The sequence below is a fragment of the Trachypithecus francoisi genome, unplaced genomic scaffold (genome assembly GCF_009764315.1).
Source record: "Trachypithecus francoisi isolate TF-2019V2 unplaced genomic scaffold, Tfra_2.0 Lachesis_group4, whole genome shotgun sequence".
Classification (NCBI taxonomy): Eukaryota; Metazoa; Chordata; class Mammalia; order Primates; family Cercopithecidae; genus Trachypithecus; species Trachypithecus francoisi.
In genome coordinates, this window is record NW_022681469.1 from 136,411,982 (window position 1) to 136,432,380 (window position 20,399).

At 41.2% G+C, this 20,399-nt stretch overlaps 1 protein-coding gene across 1 annotated transcript in view; it reads right to left on the minus strand.

The window, feature by feature from the left end:
- The window catches only part of GLI3 (GLI family zinc finger 3), a 279,810-nt gene that overhangs the window by 109,260 nt on the left and 150,151 nt on the right, over positions 1-20,399 (minus strand). The window contains exon 4 of the mRNA XM_033193853.1: positions 7,333-7,438. Within this exon, the coding sequence (XP_033049744.1) occupies positions 7,333-7,438 (106 nt within the window). The remainder of the gene's footprint in view (positions 1-7,332; positions 7,439-20,399) is intronic.

Below are 20,399 nucleotides of genomic sequence, written 5' to 3' on the forward strand. Positions count from 1 at the left end.
GGTTGGCAAACTATCTTTCAGGCATTCCAGGTCATATTCTCTGCCACAGTTACTCAACTCTGCCCTTGTATTGCTAAAGCTGCCACAGATAATACTAAATAAGGAATGTCACTGTGTTCCAATAAAACTTTATTGACAAAAACAGGCCACGAACCATATTTGGCTCAGAGGCCATAGTTTGCCAATCCCTGTTTTAAATGTTTGTTCCTAGAAGACCTCTCTGAGAAGGAGAAACTGAGCAGGGAAATGTATGAAGGGAGTAGGCAAGTCATAGGTATCTGAAGGAAGAAGGCTCCAGGCAGATACACATTGTGATCTAACATAGCTTCCCTTCTATTGGGTTTACCACTATAATCACTAATTATTATCTACTCATGTTCTAAAAGAGTCTTCTCAAATGTGATTAAGTATTGGTCAATACTCCACCCAGCTGATGAATCACAATTTACCAAACCACTCCTGTGGCTGAATATGTAAATCGTTCTGTTTAGTGTCATACATTCTACAGTACCAAAGACTGATAAGCATCTCATTTTTGGGTTACTTGACAGGCATATTAGGTCAAAGGGCCTGAACGTGGCTTTTTATGGCTCTTCCCACGCTGCTGTATTTCTACCTTCGGAATCTGCAGAAGACAATGACAGCCAGTAACACTGAAAACTTCCTATTAGGTGCTGTTAGAAATAGTTGTGCTCATCCAGGAAGTAGAACTACAGCAGCCAAGTCTGTGGTCTTCATTTTCTCTAGCAAGGCATGGAAGTCCGGAGCAAGGGGTGTGGAGTCTGACGAATGGGTTAACACAATGGCACTACCTACTTGTAAGCTGGGTAACTTCTCTGTGTCAAGGTGTCCATATCTTTAAAATGAGACTAATAACTCCAGCATAGAATTGTTATAAATATTATAGGAGATGACTACATAAAGTCTTTAATATTGTGCTTAGCCTATAGTAAGTACTCAAAAATGTCAGCTATGGTCATGATTATATATTTTTTCACCTGAATTGTCTATTCATCTCTTTTTTGCCCTTATCTTTGATATTGCTATGGTCTTCTTAAATTGTTAATTTAAGATGGCTAATTTCATTCATTTTATTTCCATGTGTAGGGTCAGGAAAGCATCCATACATTAAATAGAACTCAGTCGTATAAGGGGACCAGTAACTGCTTTAATATCAGGAAATTCGTTTGACAGTGGAGAGCATCTGACCTGGTAATAGTTACTATTAATAGAATCTCTTCTATTAAAAGTAGTCACTAAGCTTTTGTTTTTTGAATCCTAGCTTGTTATGAGGTGATACACTCAAACAAAAACAAAAGAAAAATGATGGTAATAGCAGTGACCTATTATTTTTATCATCATTAAAAATAATATTTATTTAGGAGCTACCATATGTAGAGCATGGGCTCAGCCTAGCAAATGCAAAGAAATACACAGATAGTTTTCACCCTGAGAGATGTAATTATAATTTAGTTCACGTTTTCTTTTTCTTTTTTGGGGGGAGGGTGGGGAGTGTGTTAGGGTTTGCTACAGGATTTGCTAGAGTTTGCAATTTGATATGTCATTACACTTGACCAGTCTGAATAATGTTTATGGTAAAGCACAAACACTGGGGGGAAAAAAAACTTTCCTTTGGGCCGGGCGCGGTGGCTCAAGCCTGTAATCCCAGCACTTTGGGAGGCCGAGACGGGCGGATCACGAGGTCAGGAGATCGAGACCATCCTGGCTAACACGGTGAAACCCCGTCTCTACTAAAAAATACAAAAAAACTAGCCGGGCGAGGTAGCGGGCGCCTGTAGTCCCAGCTACTCGGGAGGCTGAGGCAGGAGAATGGCGTAAACCCGGGAGGCGGAGCTTGCAGTGAGCTGAGATCCGGCCACTGCACTCCAGCCTGGGCGACAGAGTGAGACTCCGTCTCAAAAAAAAAAAAAAAAAAAACTTTCCTTTGTTAATTTTAAGTTACACTATTAAAATATTCCAAACTAGTTATGCTCCCAAATATAATTATAAGGTTTTACTAAATCTCCATATTTTACTGGAAACTTCCCTGAGAATGCAACGAATGAAATCACTATTACCTGCACAGGCCCAATATCGTGTTTTAAGTAAGTAGCTAGACTGAAGAGGCTCCTTTGGGATAGTATGTGAGTTCTCAGTAAAGATAATACCAGGACAAGCAACGTGCTAAATTTGGGGGAGGGGAACTCAGTAGTAGCCCTGGTCATCTACTTACTATTTCCTTCTCTAAGCTTTTACCATAATGATATCTTTTCTTAGAGCTTTTTCTCTCTGGGAAGAAATGTATTTATTCATATGCCAAACTTGCCTCTCATCTCCCTGCTCTCATCCCTAACAGGCAGCCATAATTATGGGGGCGAGGCCTTACCTATTTCCAGTGCACTCTATTTCACAGCTGATATTAATGATCTTCATGTACTGAGTCCTTTCCCCAAGGTGAAGGGAGGTGGGCCACTTTTAGTGGGAAGAACAGCTCTCTTTTCTTAGGTGGAACGATTCCAGGGAGTGTCAGGCAGCCTTGGAAAGAGCCACATTGACTCAACAAAGAAAAAAAAAAAAAGGGCTGACGTACGGAACAGAACGTGAGTGCTCATTTTCCCTAAGACAGAAAAGCTGGTTTTCGAAAGTGGATTAGTAAAGTGGATGGTGAAATGCAACAGCCTCTATGTGAGCTGGCTTGGGGTGCAGTACTCCACGACACAAAGCAAGAGCAGCTCACAGCTCGACTGGCAAGAAGATCGGTGGGGCTTAATTATTGCAATGGATTAGTAACCAAGGACCCAGCTTTGGAAAATGAATTGTAGATCTCAGTATGAAACATAAAGACAGTTCGAAATTCAATTCATACTGGTCCATAAATTAGAAAACCTTGGCTCAGAAAGGTTGTACGTAAGGGCTAAATTTCTTTTTCCCAAGAAAAATCCAAAATGAATGAAATCAAATTGGAATTTAAAGCTACTTTATAATTTGGATTTCTACAAGTACACCATGCCTACTTTTAAAAAGGAAGCATGCTTAATTGAGTTCTAACACTAAAAAACAAAAAACACACACTCAAAATGCAAGAGAGAAAGTACTTTAATTATTACTGTGGAAAGTAGTCACTTGACAATGCAATTGTATTCCGGGGTAGGAGGCTGTAATATACCAATTGCCTACATTCCCAAGTGAAATTTTAAAAATTAGTACTTATTTTTAGCCTAGCAGGCATCATTTGTTCCCATAGAATAGAATAGTGTCTCCTCAGTTAGGGAAGGAAAAGCCCTGATGTCAACAATGCAAGGCAGGAAATACAGAGAAGACCAAGAAGTAAAAATATATACATAAAATACGACTATGTGTGTACAGATTCAGGCTTTTTCATTAGTGCACAAAATAATCTCAGTAATAAAGTAGACTCACTCTGATGTTTTTTCTAAAACATTATACTTCTTGCAATCTAGCTTAATAAGTCTCTCAAAAGATTTGAGAGAGAGGGAGAGAGAGAGCAACATTCCAGTTGTTTATTGGGCCTAAGACCTGGTGAATTCAGTGGAGAATAACTTTGCGAGGAAACAGGAAGATTCCTCATATCCAGTGTTTCTTAATTTTCAAATTACTTGAATTAAACAAATGCAATGCAGGAATTGTACATTTTATAACAACCTTTACGTGACAACTCAGAGAATAATAATACTTATATTCCAGGTCCTACTTAGAAGTTCTGAGTCTAAATTCATGATTTTAAGTTAAGAAACAAAATGCCAATAAATTATAAATTATTTCTAGTGCTGTATTTGAATTCATTCAAGTTTCTATACTCATGCTACACTGCCTAACCATAAACTGTGGGTAACACTGTAAGAATAAGCAGGGCAAGCTGAAGGCATTCCATTTCACAAACTGGGTTCTTTAACACAGACTGACGTATTTCCGTACATATTTATAAGGCTTAGTGGTTATTATTAGTCTGTAATTGCAGTTGTTCTAACACCTAATAAGCCATGGTTGGAAAAACAAAGGCAGGTTAATTTGTGATTTCCTCTACTCATTCAGAGGCAAATTAAGTGTCAAACAGCTAATACGAAACATATTTCATTTTATGAGATTTTAATTTAATTCTGCACCATATCGTTGATGCCTTAATATAGGGTGGTTTATCTAAAAAGAGGAGCAATTTATAAACCTCTTTCAATAGAATCTTTAATGATAGGATATGATAGCATAATTATAGAAGCGCCTGTTCTTCTTCTAAACAGAGATCTGTCGGCATTTCCATCAACAGAAATCCTTGTTTTTAGGAGACTCGTAATTTAGTTCTTAAAGCTGGCACCAGAAGAAAAATTGGGTGTACAAAATGAGACTATCTCCAAATTTTGTCTCCTTATAATTAAAAATATCTATTGCAAAAACTTAGTACTCTTCACTTGATCTCATTTTCCACAAGACAATTATATAGCAAACAGTTTGGAATTCAAGTTTTGGATAAAATGATTTTACTTTCCTAGGTAACTGATTCATCCCTCAGCAAATACGTGCTTTTAAGATTTCTATAACCAAGCTACATTTGCCTCGATTAGCCTCCACTTTGAAGGTGATCACAGGAGTCTACTTATCATACCTCAGAAGGTGCAAGAGCAACCCAGGGACTCACAACTGAGCAAGGGCAGAATAGAAACTCCCAGTATTTTTCATGCCCCCCACTGCCTGGAATGCCCACTTTCAGCATTTGTTTAGAGCTCTGTGCTTTTCAGAGTGCTTACATGAACATTATTTCATTGAACTCTCCCCCTGTGATCTGAAGAGCTGGGTACAGCAGATAGCTTTATCTCCATGTAACGAAACCAACACATGCAAAGGTCAGTGGCCAGAGTCCACAGCACAAGTGAGTGGCAACACAAGAACAGGAATTCGAGCTCTCTGACTGCTCCTCCACCGTCTCTCAGACTGGGTCAATGTGAGTGTCCACTGAGCATCTTTTACAAAATGCCTGACCAAGTGCTGGGCACTGCCCATGAAACTAGCAGGGTGCGGTGACTGTTAACAATAAATCACCAAGTAAGAGGAAAAGCATCACAATAAAGCTACACGCAAGGTGCTACAAAAACAGTCTCTGGGACCACCCTTAAATTAGGGGCCTTGAGGATGAATATAAGCAGGAGTTCACCATGCAGCGAGGGAAGGCCAATTAGACCAATGCAGAGAGAATGTCAGTCACAAATACACAGGTGCGTGACATGCCCCAGGTTCCTTGGGCCCACTTCATAAACATAGTATCCACCCGGGGACCTGCCAGGACGCACCAAAACCAGGCAGTCCCAGGAGGCCACAAAACCATAAGCTCACCATTCTCTGTGCCTGCAGCAATGATATTCCCTCTTGGAATCTTTCAGGACTTCTCTTTTGAGGCTCAGGATTATCTATCAGCTTTACATTATCAATCTTTTTGATAATTATATATTTAGGCTGCTAGAGAACGATTTAGTCAGATGCTACTAAAGTATCCAAAGCTTGGCTAAAAAAAGCAGGAAGAACTGAAATCCAAAGAAAACCCAGCTCAACAGTACACCTGAAATGTGACTCCCCCAAATCTGCCTACGAGGACGGTCTGGATGTGACCCATCTTGTCTTGTGATGTTATCACCATGGGCCAATGCAGGTCAGTAAGCAGGGCCTAGAACACACAGTGGAGGCTACAGGAGGGCTTACTGTTATATTCTGCCATAGAACAAAGACTTGGGATTTTTATTGATAAATTCATATTTGCATTTATTTACAAGGCAAACTATAATGAATGCAGGGGAGTAATATAAACTCGTTTTAAAAAATTGCTCTAGAACATCATTTCTGAAAGAATGAAGACCTCCAAAATTCCGTAGAAAATCTGACCTAAATTAACTACATCACAAAGGCTCCAGTCTGGGAGGAATCAGCGATCCATGTCTCCAAGGCCTATCTGGCCCTTGCATGCACTGAACCATGGGGCAGATCCTCATCTGAGATCCATGTGGTCACATCTGTACCATAAAACCTCTGTATAACGGGGTGAATTACATGTCATGTTTCAGGCTGAACTAGGAATTTCCTTCCCTTTGTATAGGGAATTTTAAATTGGCCTCCTGGTTTCATTAGATGGTATTTTTAGCAGGCTTCAGAACCCTGTAAATACTTACTTGTGTTCCAGTGAAAAGTCAAAGAATAAGTCACAAGTTTCTGCATTCTCTCTCTATAAATACCCACTTCTCCTTTAATGCTTATAGAAGTCTGCAACACAGATTTATTACTTACCTCCAGGCAAATCTGCTCTGAAATTACAATTCACTAATGGGAGATGGATCCAAAAAACTGTTGGTAAAATATTATATGTGTACTTGGGCATGTAGTTAGGATTGTTAATATCAATTAATTCTGTTCACAGAGGAGGACTTGTTTTAAAACAACTTCATTTTTCTTTGGCATAATATGTAATTACACAGCTGTAACTAATAGCCATGGAGATGCAATCTACCATCTGAATAACCAGCATTATTCTTCAAAGTATTATTTGTGCTTTTCTAACTTTACTGTCGCCAAATAAAGGGTGATTATTAGATATGACTAAATGTATATATCAAGGCCGTTAGAGCAAGGGACAGCCCATCCCAGAGAGTGGCTCCCCTTATTATAGCACATGACAGTTTCCTGGATAGTACTACAAAAGAATACTGTTTTACTTTGCAACTCCACCATCCTTTATTTCCTCCAAACCAAGTTAGATGGTATTTATTTCCAAGAGATTCCTTTTTCCTTTTCTAAAGTATGTTACCACCAGCATTCTTTCCTTTTATCTTTCTGTAAACCATGTGCTCGATTACATTTGCCATTTTGTTTGGGTGACATTCCCATCCATCAAGTGACTTTTGGTCAACTTACATATGAAAATTTACCATAAAAATTTCATTACAATTCCTTGTGATCCCCAGAACAGGACTTTCGTGTGACAGAAATTTGAACATAAAAAACTTCAAACCTAATGTCGACCAAATACATATTCTGAGTGGTAACTTTCCATTAGGTTTTTACTTTTTAATTTAGTATTTACAGCCCACAGAACACACGTCAGCAAAATATATAGGAGATACTTGACTACCTAGTGTGACAGGCATTCCTCAGGAAACAGCAAGGATTTGCTTCAGTGAATCCACGAACAGATAGGCTTGCTAGATTTCAAAAGTAAATCTTACACTTCTATCACATCTTCAAAGCCCAGTGGACGTGCCATTAACAAAAAGTCCTGAGATGGTAAAAGCCAGTATCTCATTCCATTTCACTAACAAGGAAAGTGTTAATACTTACATATGCAATGGAGGAATCGGAGATGGATCGTAATGGTAACGGCCCTCATGATGTCTGGCATCAATTGGTACAGGAGGATGGAAGGCAGGGAAAAGATGAGGAGGGTCTGAAAAAAAGAGGGAGCCCAATCTATATCAAATGAACACTTTCAAATAGCATTCCAATTCACAAAGCAACACTGCTATACTATTATATCTTCACTACTTACACTTAATCTAAGAATCTTTAAGGTTAGTTAAGAGGTTGTGTGAGGTACTGCAGCAGTATGACTAAGTAAGTAGTGCCTGCACCTACCTGAGAAGGTAGAGCCTGGGATTGACTGCAGCTCAAACCCAGACAGAAAAGCAAGAAACAGAGGAACAACACAGGCTCCCTATCTTGAAAGATAGGCTGACTAGAGGAGAAGGGCCGAAGGGAGCCACAAAGCCAAGGGGAACAGAGTAGAACACACTTATTTGAAAAATAAAACTACATTGTCAAGTTAAGTTTTAAACAAAGACATTGTAATACAAATACTAGTTTCATTTCTCCCATGCTCACCATACTTTTAAGAGTGGAAAGGCTCCCTAGAATCTGTGGCTGATATATACACACAAGCATATGTTTCTTTTTTTAAAATTAAGTACATATTCCCCTCCTTCTTGGCCTGGGCTAGGCCTCCATAGTCCCCACACAAAGACAGCAAATCTATGTCCTGTCCAGAGAAATACTGTGCAGCGTGCCTGGAAGAGATAAAGCTGACCCACTCACACTCAACAGCGAGAGATCTAGAGCCAAACTCAGGGAATTCCTCCCAAGGTAGTGTTAACATTCATCTTGGACCCAGGTCCCCTCCTGCTTCCGCCTTTACCCAGTCCAACGCTCTGGGTTCCTGAGATGCTGGGTGTGTGCCCTTCCTTAAAAATAGCTCTCCCACCCCCACTTATTCCTAGTAACTTACACCCATTGTCTCTGAAAATAAACTTTTATTTTAAAAAAATAGTGATTCACTGTAAAAACTGAAGAGAGTTTTAACAGATTTTATAATTAGAAGCATGACTGATGAGTCAAGGTTTTTCCAAGTTTCAAGAAGCAAAATGAAGGGGTCCAAAACCCAGAGGTTTGACTCCATGGCTATGAGACTAAACACGACAGCAAATTCTTCAAATGTGACGGGTCCACACTGGTCATGCTGGGAGCCTGCCCAGAGCCAACACTGCTGAGGGTTGATGTGTACACCAACAAGCCTCAGAACGGCTTCCAGCTATTTCGCCCTGGTGCTGAGGGTAGCAGTCTCTAAAGGCAATTCCAAAGGGGGCCCTCTCTCCGCGGGCAGGTTCTGATTGACCACCTAAGAATGCACAGAGCATCTCCACGGGGTGCGGGAGGCTGCGAGGCCATGCCAAACACACAGATGAAGAGGTGGCTGCACCCCCTGAAGTCAGCTGCATCCCCTGAGTTTGGCAACACCACCGTCCCAACTGGGTGGAAATGGATGATTATTAGATGTGTGTAATGTTGAATTCAGGTGGTTTTGATTTTCTTCCCTATCCATTTCTCTATTTTCCAAATTTTCTTCAACAAGCAACTACTAGAATATAAGCACAACAAATCTGTTTTTAAAGCTATAGTACATTACTTCCCTTGTTTTGGTTTTGTCCCTGCTGCCTTCAAGAATCTAAGACCCTGTTTATGAAGAAAAAAATCCAGTAAGAGTAAAAAACGATGAGTATAGCATTCATAGAAGCTCTGTGGTCTACCAGGGAAGGACCCGAAGCTGTAATTCTATAGTTTACCACCAGATCTAGAATCTAGAAAACTTCCCAGAGGACTATTTTACTGAAAATGTCAGTGACTCACTGTACTTTGTGACCGTCATTTCTGTGACCGTTGATTTGCTATGCTTGAAAATTTAAGTTGAATGTTTATTCAGCAATGTTGGCAGCTTCATTGCTGCACATAGCTCAGCCATCTTGACAATAAAAAGTCACCCTCTGTAGAGCCCAACATTCTATCTCATTTAACCATTTTCAAAGGAAATTGCGCATCCTTCTTAAAACAACATAAAATCAAGTGGGGTCATCTTTTGCACTCGTTTTTGAAAGCCTGACATACACTAGTGGATGTTTACTGATTTTAAACTTTTAAACAAACCCAAATCAATCAGATTCAAATCCACGTGAGGGTGGATGGCCATGAAATATGGGGGTGGCTCTTCTTTCTCTTCCACACCTTTCAGCTATTGCTGCCGATGCAAACATGCATGCCCCCTGCAGACTTCTTACTTAACACACATCATCTGCTCTTGGCAATCAGAGAAATAAACTTACTAGAATGGGGTGTGAATTCAGCATTCATAAAGTCTTACCCACCTCCTCAGGGCATCGCACATGCACCAGTTTATGCGGTTGTTTTGAGGGACACTGACAACTATGTCAGAGTTGGAAGGTATTTTCACTTCTTTATTTCATGGCTCTTGGCTGTGTTCTGCATGATGAAATTCTCTCCACCAGATAAGTGGGTGTCAACCGTATCTGGTTTTCTCTATGTGGGTGCAACTATGAATTATGACAAAGTACAAAACCACGTTTTTTGCTCAAAATGTGTGAATTTATTCCACATTTAAAGTATGCCTCATATATCCCCGAAGTAACAGTCACGATCTTTTATATGAGTGTTTATAATTGTTGCAGTGATTATGTGTATGGAGGGAAGACCAACCAGTTAATCCTATAAAATCAAAAGCGTCTACCCAACAAGTATAAAATTCTCTTCCTCAAGGAAAACCTACAATGCTATCACGCACATTTAAAAGACACTGCCATCTTCTCATTTTCAAGAAATTATTCTTTCAGGATTTAAATTTTCTCTCTCTCACCCTCTCTCCAGCTTTCAGAATAAAGGAGAAAATGACCTAGCACTGCAACAACAAATTTGAGAGGAAAACATAAAACACAATTACTGGGGTACTAAGCTGTCATTTCTCACTGTTGAGTCCACAGTGTTCTGTGAATTTAAAAGTTAATTCTGGCTGAAAGTAGGTGATGCGTCTTATAACACTGTTTGCACCAAATGTTTATTTATGATCCAAGAAAATTTATGAATTCTGCATTCAAGAATTATGTTTAAATAAAGAACAGAAAATTAATGGATATGATCTGATTTGACCAAAGACATCTGGTTTTGGTTTAAGTGTCTCACTGTTTCTACGTTCCCCTCTTGATTAAATTTAAAATAACTTCTCCTGGATTGCAGAAGTCTGTGTGGACAATTATACCTTGTGTTGGTTATTAGTAGAAATCACACCTCTGAAGCCACTTTCTGGGAAAATGCAATGGAACACCCCTCTTCCAATTCAAGACGTGCTCGACTATAGCTTAACAGGATAAATGAAGAATGAAAAGCAGTATGGGCATGTCCTGTAACATACGTGGCATCCCATGATATTAATCCTAACACGTTTCTCGAAAAATGCTCCTGAATCCTCAAACGTTGACTACTTGCCTCGCTGGCGTCTAGGTTTGTCGTTTCTATGTGGCTCAGCGGCATATTCCATCACTGGCCCAAAAAGCTGTCCAAGAAAACCCACATGACAAGAACAGGCCCCTGTCGCCAGAGCCGCCATAATTACCCGGCTCACGGTTTATTATTTACACGTGAGCAGCGCAGCTGTGACGCATCATAACTCAAGCGTATGTGTAATAAGTTACCGCACCGCAGCCATCTCCTGCCCTGCCCCTTGACAAAACACCACATGATGACTTCTCCAAAGTCAGGCGAAAACTGCTGAAGCAGAAGGAAGTGCCACGAAACCTGGCTACCTCCTATTTATCATACAATTTCCTGACTGATGGCTCCACAAACCAGCTGCTAAGTGCTGTGTACTCTACTGTCAGCAAACTAACGGGCTAAATGGAAGACAGGGAGAATAATGTGCAGAACTGGTGGAATCAATTTTACTGAGGGAATTAAAATTCTTCCAGGTGGGGGTGGGTCTGCAGAGCAGTGGTAAGCAGTCAACTGTACGTGCTTATGGTTGCAAAGATGATTTATTACAGACCTGCGAGAGGTTTGACTATTGTGCCCGAGTCCTCTTACACTAAACAGAGATTTGAAGAGTGTGTACTCTCCCAGGCTTGAGTGGAATAGTCTTTAAACCCTATAACTATGTAATTGGCTTGACACATGTTTAAATTGAAATGCATAGCAAAAATATTTGTGCTGGGTAGAGTTGTCAGTATTCCATTTCACACTGGCTGTCATCATGTTGGGCATTAAGGATCTCATTAGAAATGAGAGGCATTGATTTTTAGGTCTCTTCACAACAGCCTGGGTTGATCATAAAACCTGTAGCCAGAGAATAACTGAGAAAGACACTTGGAGATTTATCTCTAGTTGCATCCTTCTCCCAAGAAATAGTTTTAGTATCCTCAGGCTATAAGATCTCTTGGATGCCATCCTGGGAAACTGTCTTTTAAGGTTTGAAATTTACATACAAAAATTGCAGATTAAAAAAGAGAGATCAAAGTCTCTCAGTTAGTGCCCTGGAGTAATTCACCAAATGATACTTGAATGGTCTGAAAGTGCCCAGGAAACAGTGCAAGAGTAAACTGCCAAGTGCAGAAGTCCTCATGGATGATTTAAATACTGAAGTCGTCTGTACACTGGCCTTGGAATTTACTCGACATCTGAGCTAGAGATGATTTTCTGTCATTAGAGTTAGTCCTGCCTGTAGGAATGGCCAGTTCCCTCAAACTCATTCAATCATCTGCCATTAGCAGAAATATCATTAAACAGCATCCGCTATGCTACAACCAAAATCACCATCCAGCTTCTATAAAGTGAAATGTCTCAAGCGGGAGAGGGAGAGAGCGGGAGAGAGAGAATGAGAGATCCGACTGCCAAGAACTCACTCTAGTGAGATAGTAGAGAGGAAGCCCAGGCCTTATCACTGTCTCTTCCCACCATGGAGCTTCTCCAGTCATCATCCTCGTGCCTGCAAGACCTTTTTCCAGGGCTCAGTGCACTGTGGGAGGCCATTTGGACTGACTCCAAGACCCAGACTGACTTACTAACTCAGACAACCTTGCAATTCCTGCCTATGGATGACATGGCACCAGAAATGAGCTGATCCACCCTCTGAGGACACCCCAGGTAACCTAACAAGGAGAGTCTAGAGCAACACGTTTTGAGCAAGGCAGTCTGTGGCCCGCCATGATCTACTGTGAGTGGAATCTAAGGAGTGCTACCCCACAGGGCCCTGCTGTGGACTTGCTGGGCAGGATCCTCACGGCATCACCTCATGGAGCACTAGAAATCTTTTTTCTGGTCTCACAAGCATATCACATGGGGTTAGAAACTCCTCCAGAGTCATCAGAATGAGACATCTTATTTATACGATCTTCTGCAGGGTAATGCAAGTTTAAAGAAGCTATGGTTCTAGCATACTCTAGAAATCTTGTAAAAATGCCCTGAATCTTTTTTTTTAAATTATCTATTATTTTGTAACTTTACACAATGGCAGGAGCCTTAACTTGAAGAGTATATGCTATAGCAGGAATCTGCAAACTATCACATGTGGGCCAGTTTTTGTAAATAAAGTTATTTTTAAATTTTTTAATTTTGTAGATGTACATATTTATGGGTCACATGAGATAATCTGACACAGGCATGCAACACATAACAATCATATCAGGGCAAATGGGGTATCCATTACCTCAAGCATTTATTACGTGTGCTATAAACAATCCAATTATACTCTCTTCGTTATTTTAAAATGTACAATTAAATTGCTTTTGACTATAGTCACCACGCTGTGCTAACAAACACTGGGTCTTATTCAATCTTTCTTGTTTTTTTTTTTTTTGTACCTATTAACCATTTCCACTCCCTGCTCAATCCCCACTATCCTTCTTACCTTCTGGTAACCATCCTTCTATTCTCTATCTCTCTGAGTTCAATCATTTTAATGTTTAGGTCCCACAAATAAGTGAGATCAAGTTCCTTCTGCACCTGGCTTATTTCACTTAACATTATGACCTACAGTTCCATCCATGCTGTTGCAAATGATAGGATTTCATTCTCCTTTATGCCTGAATAGCACTCCACTGTGTATATGTACCACATTTTCTTTATCCATTCATCTGATGATGGACCCTTAGGTTGCTTTGTAAATAAAGTTTTATTGGAATACTGCCATACTCATTTGCTTATATATTGCCTATGGCTTTATTTTCCCACACCAACAACAGAGCTGACCAGCTGAGACAGAAAACACGTGGCCTAACACATTTGCTATCTTATCCTTTATGGGAAAAGGTTGATAAACCCTATTCCAGTGTACCATGATAAAGTAATTTGCAGAAAGTATTAATTTTGAAAAAAAAATCAACTTTTTCTTTATTGTGTTGTTTAAGCAATAACACTAGGTACGTCAAATATTTTCAATGCACTTTCCTTAAATGCCAACTTGTGTGACTGACTTAATATAGTAAAAGTGTTCATATTAATCATCAATCAATAACGAGATATCTCATCTACCTTTAGCAAAACCTGTAACAAGTAGACAAATTTCAAGAAAATGGATGAAATTAACCATAAATCTAGCAATAACAGCAGTAGCTAAGCATTTGAAAATTGAAGTTATCTTATAAATTAAGTAAAACAAATACAAGTTTACATAAAACACTAATTAACAACAAAAACTAAGCTATTTCTAAAACCCAATAAGCTTTTACTTCTGGCAACTACCCGACAGTCTTAACTCCTGGTGTATAAACTTCCACGGACATTCCCCGCTACTCAAATAACAAGCTTTTTATCATTTCTTTTGTGTAAGCATGCAGACTATTGAATTAATTAGCATTTTAGACCTAAATACTACCCATCGCTACACTCTGGTCACACCTACAATTCATCTTTTTTTTAAACAGTCAGATAGATCCCTGCTGTGCTCCTCAACAAACACGATCATGTGTTTCCCACAAGAAAATGCCAAATGGTCCTCCGCAAGTGAACTGACAAAAGAAATCTCTGCCTTTACTGCTTCAAGTATGTCCTCAGTCGTGAACCAACAATTGATCTCGCCCCTTTCTGGAAACTTCTAATTTCTTCTGTCCTTAAGTTGCATGTTTCTCCCTTCAAGATCACATCCAGTGGATGCCCAATGGTGGAAAGAGAACCACATCTACCTACTGGCTGACCAATCACATCCTTCCAAACAGAGACTCTGGAATGTGTCTTGCCTGTGATTCCACATATATGCATCCAACATTTTTGTTGTTTTCAGCTTTCCTGCCAGGATAAGAGAGAAAAAATAACCAGAGGGAAAGGCAGCAAAGAGAAATAAAGAAAGGTTTACATCCATTCTAGCTGAACTGCAGAACTCTCTCAGGGAAATCACATGCAAACATATAAGGAATCACTTAGAAGTGACAAATCTGTTTACTCTGAAATATGCTAATGGTGTATTTTCAGTGACAATAAATACGCTTGGAAATTAAAAATGGAAATTAGTTACTAGTGACAAATTTTTACATCAAAGACTGTATTTTTGTATCACAAAATTCAAAAGTCACAGTTACATAGCTCTAAAAATATACACTGGGATTCTTTTTTTTTATTTTTTAGATTGAGTCTCACTCTATTGCCCAGGCTGGAGTGCAGTGGCACAATCTCAGCTCACTGCAGCCTCCGCCTCCCAGGTTCAAGCGATTCTCGTGCTTCAGCCTCCCGAGTAGCTGGGATTACAGGTGCCCACCACCACACCTGGCTAATTTTTGTATTGTTAGTAGAGATGAGGTTTCACCATGTTGACCAGGCTGGTCTTGAACTCTTGACCTCAAGTGATCTATCCTTCTCAGTACACTGGGATTCTTAATGGAATCAGAAGTTTAAACTAAGTCTGGTTTAGTTAGGAAACCAACAACTGATCCACAAAGGGGAGGTCTGGAAGTTGCATTCTATTCAAAATTAATCTGCTGCAAAAAGAGCTTTCAGTGTTGCAAAATTAGCAGAAAGTAGCAAGATGTGAAAGCAAAATAACATAGTATGTTTTATAATAGTATACATCTTGTTAAGGAATCCTCTTGACATAAAATAAGCATTCCCAAAGCGTTATCATTATTCTCCTGAGTCTGTTTCTTTTTAAGTTCTATTATCAAGACAATCCTGAGAACCAAGAAGGGAAAATTTTATTATCTACTCAAAGAAGTTAAATGATCTACCCAGTGTTGCATAAAACTATGGCCTTATGATGCAAGTTTGGTGCTCTTTCTAGTCCAATACCAGAGCACACCGGACTTGGCACTTCAAGCGTGATCCCTGCCAGGGTGGGGAAACCCAGGTACCTTCATGAACTATCAATCCTGCTTCGGAGACAGCAAGCCTGAGGAGCTCTCAGGCAGCACAAATGCAGGCCTGCCAGAGATTGTTGGGGCTCAGGTTCAGCATATCAAGAGGTTTACCCTTGTCCTCACAGTTGCACAAGAGAGAATGCTGCCACCAATCATAAAGAATCATTTCCAGAAATATTTGGAAGTCTCTGGAAGACCAGCAGTATTTCAAGAGTGTGCTGGTTGGCAACTTTGTAGCAATTAAGAAATGAATGAGGCACATTCATTTTGCTCAACACCAGACAAGAAGCTCTGAAGGATTATTGACTCTGCTTCTTTCATCTGGACCATCCACTCCATCTGTAGTTCCTGTAAATCAACAGCTAAAGGTCTTCCAAGCTTTGTCCCATAAATAGTAATTAATAAAAATAATAAAACAAATCATGACAAACACAAGTGCAATTCACTGAATACTTTAATGCAGGTCAGGCATGTGCAATGCCTTTTAGACTCACCTCGTTTATTTCTTCCTGCGGCCTGACCCTGAGAAGCAGGTACTGTTCATACGCCCATTCTTATGGACAGGGAAACTGACCTTCTCCAGTGTTACATGGGGAGACAGTAGTAGAGTTATGTGTCTTTTTTACTTCAGAACCAGGGTTCTACTTCTTGACACAACAATGTCAGAGTTAAGGCTTTTTATCATCTCTTATCTAAACTATACTCTCCACACCAGCATCCCTAAAACCAAGTCTGAACCATATCCCTCCCTTCTCCCAAAATGTATAGTGGCCCAGGATAGCCTGTCCACTCCAGTCCAAGTTCTTCACCATGAATTTCAGGCCCCAGCAACCAAGCTCCATTCAGGACACCTCCCCATCCAAGAGTCAGTGCCCCCTCAGGTACCATGCACTTCATGGCTTATGGTGTCCCCTCAGTTGAGGACAAATTCCCTCTTACCTAAGTCTTACCCCCACTTCCAGACTCAACACAAACACCTCCCGCTCCGTCAGGCTTCCCAGGGGCTCTGCGGGATCGCGTGCTCCTTCCTCCCTTCTCCATAACCTCCCTTCAGGTTGGCTGGAACCAGTAGGGACGACCCGAGGAATTCTACTTGGACCCGCATCATGTCCTCCCCACCGCCTTGTCCTCTGAGGGCCCTGTGCTCATCCTCAGTGCGTTTACTGAACACAGAGTTTATACCAGCACAGCCATGCGGGTGAGTACACCACACTGCCTTTCCTGCCAGGCAATATGGGGATGAGTCCCTGCCAGGGTGCACATACCCACAGGTCAGAACTGTCTTCTTTCCCTCCCAGGAGGTCTGGGGTGTGAGGGCAGAAGAGGCTCACTTATCTGTGTATACCCAGCAGGAACTCAATAAATGTCTGTTCTAGGAAAGGCAAAAAGGGGGAGGAAAGACATGAAAGGAAAGTGAGGCCATGCAACGACAGTGGTGGACCAAGCCAGCCATCCCTCCTGGAAACTGCAGGACACTTCCTTCTACCTAAGGGGCCTCCAACAACAGGCAAAATGAGGGGAACCGACAGGTATGGGCTGTCTCCTCTTTGGAATCCCCCCTGTGCAGTTTTTTGTATGCTTCCCATGTTCAGAGTGAGCACAGAGCCAAGGCCCAGCAGATGCATGCACAACCCTGGAACAAATCCTAGCACTCTTTAGGGCAGCTTCCAGCCTGACCAGGCTGCCTGCCTTCTGCTGGGCAGTGAGTAACTTCATGTGGGCACCTCACCACCCTACCCCACATCTAAGACACGGCAGACACTGGTGGGCGCTCAGCAATCACACTCCTGGTTGGGACCTTTCCACGACTCGGAATGCCCTTTCCCATCAGGGAAACACTGATGGCTCTGGTGAATTCGGGATACTTGATCAGGCTGCTAACACCCATATGGAAAAAGCTCTTTGACACAAAAGGTTGGAGGTCAAAAGTTTAAAAGCTCATGACAGAAATGACAGGGGCCCCTTTGCCCCCACCACCACCTACTTTTTTTTTTTTTTTTTTTTTGTCAATAACATCAAAGACTCTGGCATGTACTTAATGCTATTATTGTTACGCTTTGGAATCCATTGAAATTCCAGCATGTTTATTGCACACTGGGAGCATTAAAAGGCTCCACTTTCTTGTCCCTTAAACTCCGAACCCTCACTGTCTAAGAAGCATCATTGTTTGAAGAAACACACAAAGCTTTTAAGCAAAGAGTTTGTTTTAAGGGTTTCTTTCATCATGACTGTAAAATAATAAAGCACACGACATGGCTTCCTTGAAGGGAAGAGCAAGGAAATGAGAGAAAAGGGAGAGAATCCTCCACTGCTTAGGAAGAAAAAAAATCCACTTCACATTTCTCGGCTCATGGGAGTACAAGTGGAAAACATTCCCCATTTTTCTTCTATTTATCCTTTCTCTGCAACCCTAGGTTAGCCACAAGTTGCACATTTTATACACACCTCAAAGACACTGGCTATGTGAGCATCTATCAAATGGTACCATCTGAAGGAGTCCGAAATAGGAGACCAAATGCATGGGCCTCAGTCTTTCTTCTTTAGAATGCCTTCTCAAGTCCACCATCCACTCTGCAGCTACCTCATACTCATTCCTGGACATGCAGATAAAAAGCCCCACAGCTGCCTGCAGGCTGGTTCAGAACTACTCCAAGCTCCACTCTCTGAAGTTCCCACTAGTGGCTTCCTCTCTTGTTGGCTACCCTTCCCTTCCTTGCTATCTCATCTGACTTCCTATCTTGATTATTAGCTTAATTCCAGTTGGAATGCTGAATAAATTTCAGACTATCTCTGACCGACTGCCCCTTAGAGCACCTGCTCCTATGGTAATGCCTTGGATGTCTAACCTATGCTATAGGCAAGAGGCACCCTGCCTGGGCCCGCAAGCCCGCCATGCCCATAAAAGGCAGGGGCCACTCATTTCCTACTCTTCCCCTCCATGATTCCTGCTGTTCAGACAAGCTAATATGCTCAGACACACCCCAGAGGAATTCAGTTTGCCAGCGTTCTGTTTTAGGACTGGGGAGGATGATAGGCTTGGGGGTATCAACAAATCTATTCAGCTGGGCTCTGTTGGGGACTCTCCTTCCTGGGGAGGCACTGGTCCTGAGGCTGCTTTCACTGAGCCGAGGCCGCTGGCTGTCTGCTGCCTGTGCTTCCCTGAGGCCTCAAGCTCTCTTGCCCACTTCCGATTCTGCAGCCTCAGTGGGTGATCTCACTGGCCCTTCATCTGGACTCAGCAGCTGCTCACCTTGTCTAAAAAGACTCAGGCTCGAATGTGATCTCCATTGAGTCGTCTCCCCCCTCTCTACAAAGAGACCCCTGGCTTCTAGACCAAATGCATGGGCCTCAGTCTTCATAAACTATATTTGGTAGGTATCTGATGTCAATGATGTGCATGTGCTCCAAGGGCCTCTAAGGACAGAGAACATGGTCTACTTCTGGAATCTGCATCTATACCTTGTACGCCTGGGTCCACACCTACAGCCCTAGGTGTGGGCCCAGCTCTCCATTTCGCCCAAGGTGGCTGAAAAGGCTCCCCCATTTAAAGATATATTTTCTAGATTTCTTTAAAAACAAATTACGATAATCACTATAGCCACAGTTGAGGACTACAGCCTCAACACATGAATGCGTAATAGCGGACACACTCACACAAAGATGACCCCAATCTGCACTTCCTCAATGAGTTTCCACTAATCAGAGGGTGTGGCCTACACTCATTTCCAAAGTGCAAGACTGCTTCTCACGCTTCTTTGCTGTTTGCAAGTGTTACTAAAGACTTGAAGCATGATAATACGGGATTTAAACAAAGCATTTAAAACAAAGTGTGGATTTAATAACACTAGGCAACAGACCAAATTGATGGCAACCTACTGGTCATCTTGACACCAATATATACTTGTACAAAATTTATCACCCTCAATATGAATCCTTAGAAAAGCCATCCTACCTACTGAGTTTCCCCGACTCCAAAATCAGGAAAAGGCCAAACACTCAGCACACTGAATGATGCATGCTGTGATCCTTGGCTGGGTACACCCTTCCCATGGGAATCCATCTGCTCTCCATTTCGCCCAAGGCAGCTGAAAAGGTCCCCCACATTTAAAGACATATTTTCTAGATTTCTTTAAAAACAAATTACGATAATCACTCTAGCCATAATATAATTTTTCTTTCATCCGTAAAATAAGGCCAGTAAGACTGAACTCTGTTGACTCCACAAAGTTGTACAAGGCCCCAGGTGACATAGGTGAAGGTGGTTCATAAATTCTAAAATAACAGTCATGCATCTCTTAACAATGGGATGCATTCTAAGAAATATGCCCTTAGGTGATTGTTTCATTGTGTGAACATCATGGAGTGCACTTACACAAACCTAGATGGTGGAGCCTACTACACACCCATGCTGTATGGTATAGCCTATTGCTCACAGGCCATAACGGTAAGGTAGCATGTCCCCATACTGAATCCTGTAGGCAACTGTAACACAATGATAAATATTTGTGTATCTAAGCATATCAAAACATAGAAAAGGTACAGCAAAAATGTGGTATTAAAATGTTTTTAAAATGCTACACCTGTAGAGAGCAGTTATCATTAATGGAGCTTGTAGGACTGGAAATTGCTCTTGGTGAGTCAGTGAGTGAGTGGTGTATGAATGTGAAGACCTAGGACATTCTTGTATACTACTGTTGACTTTATAAACACGGTACACTTAGGCTGCACTAAATT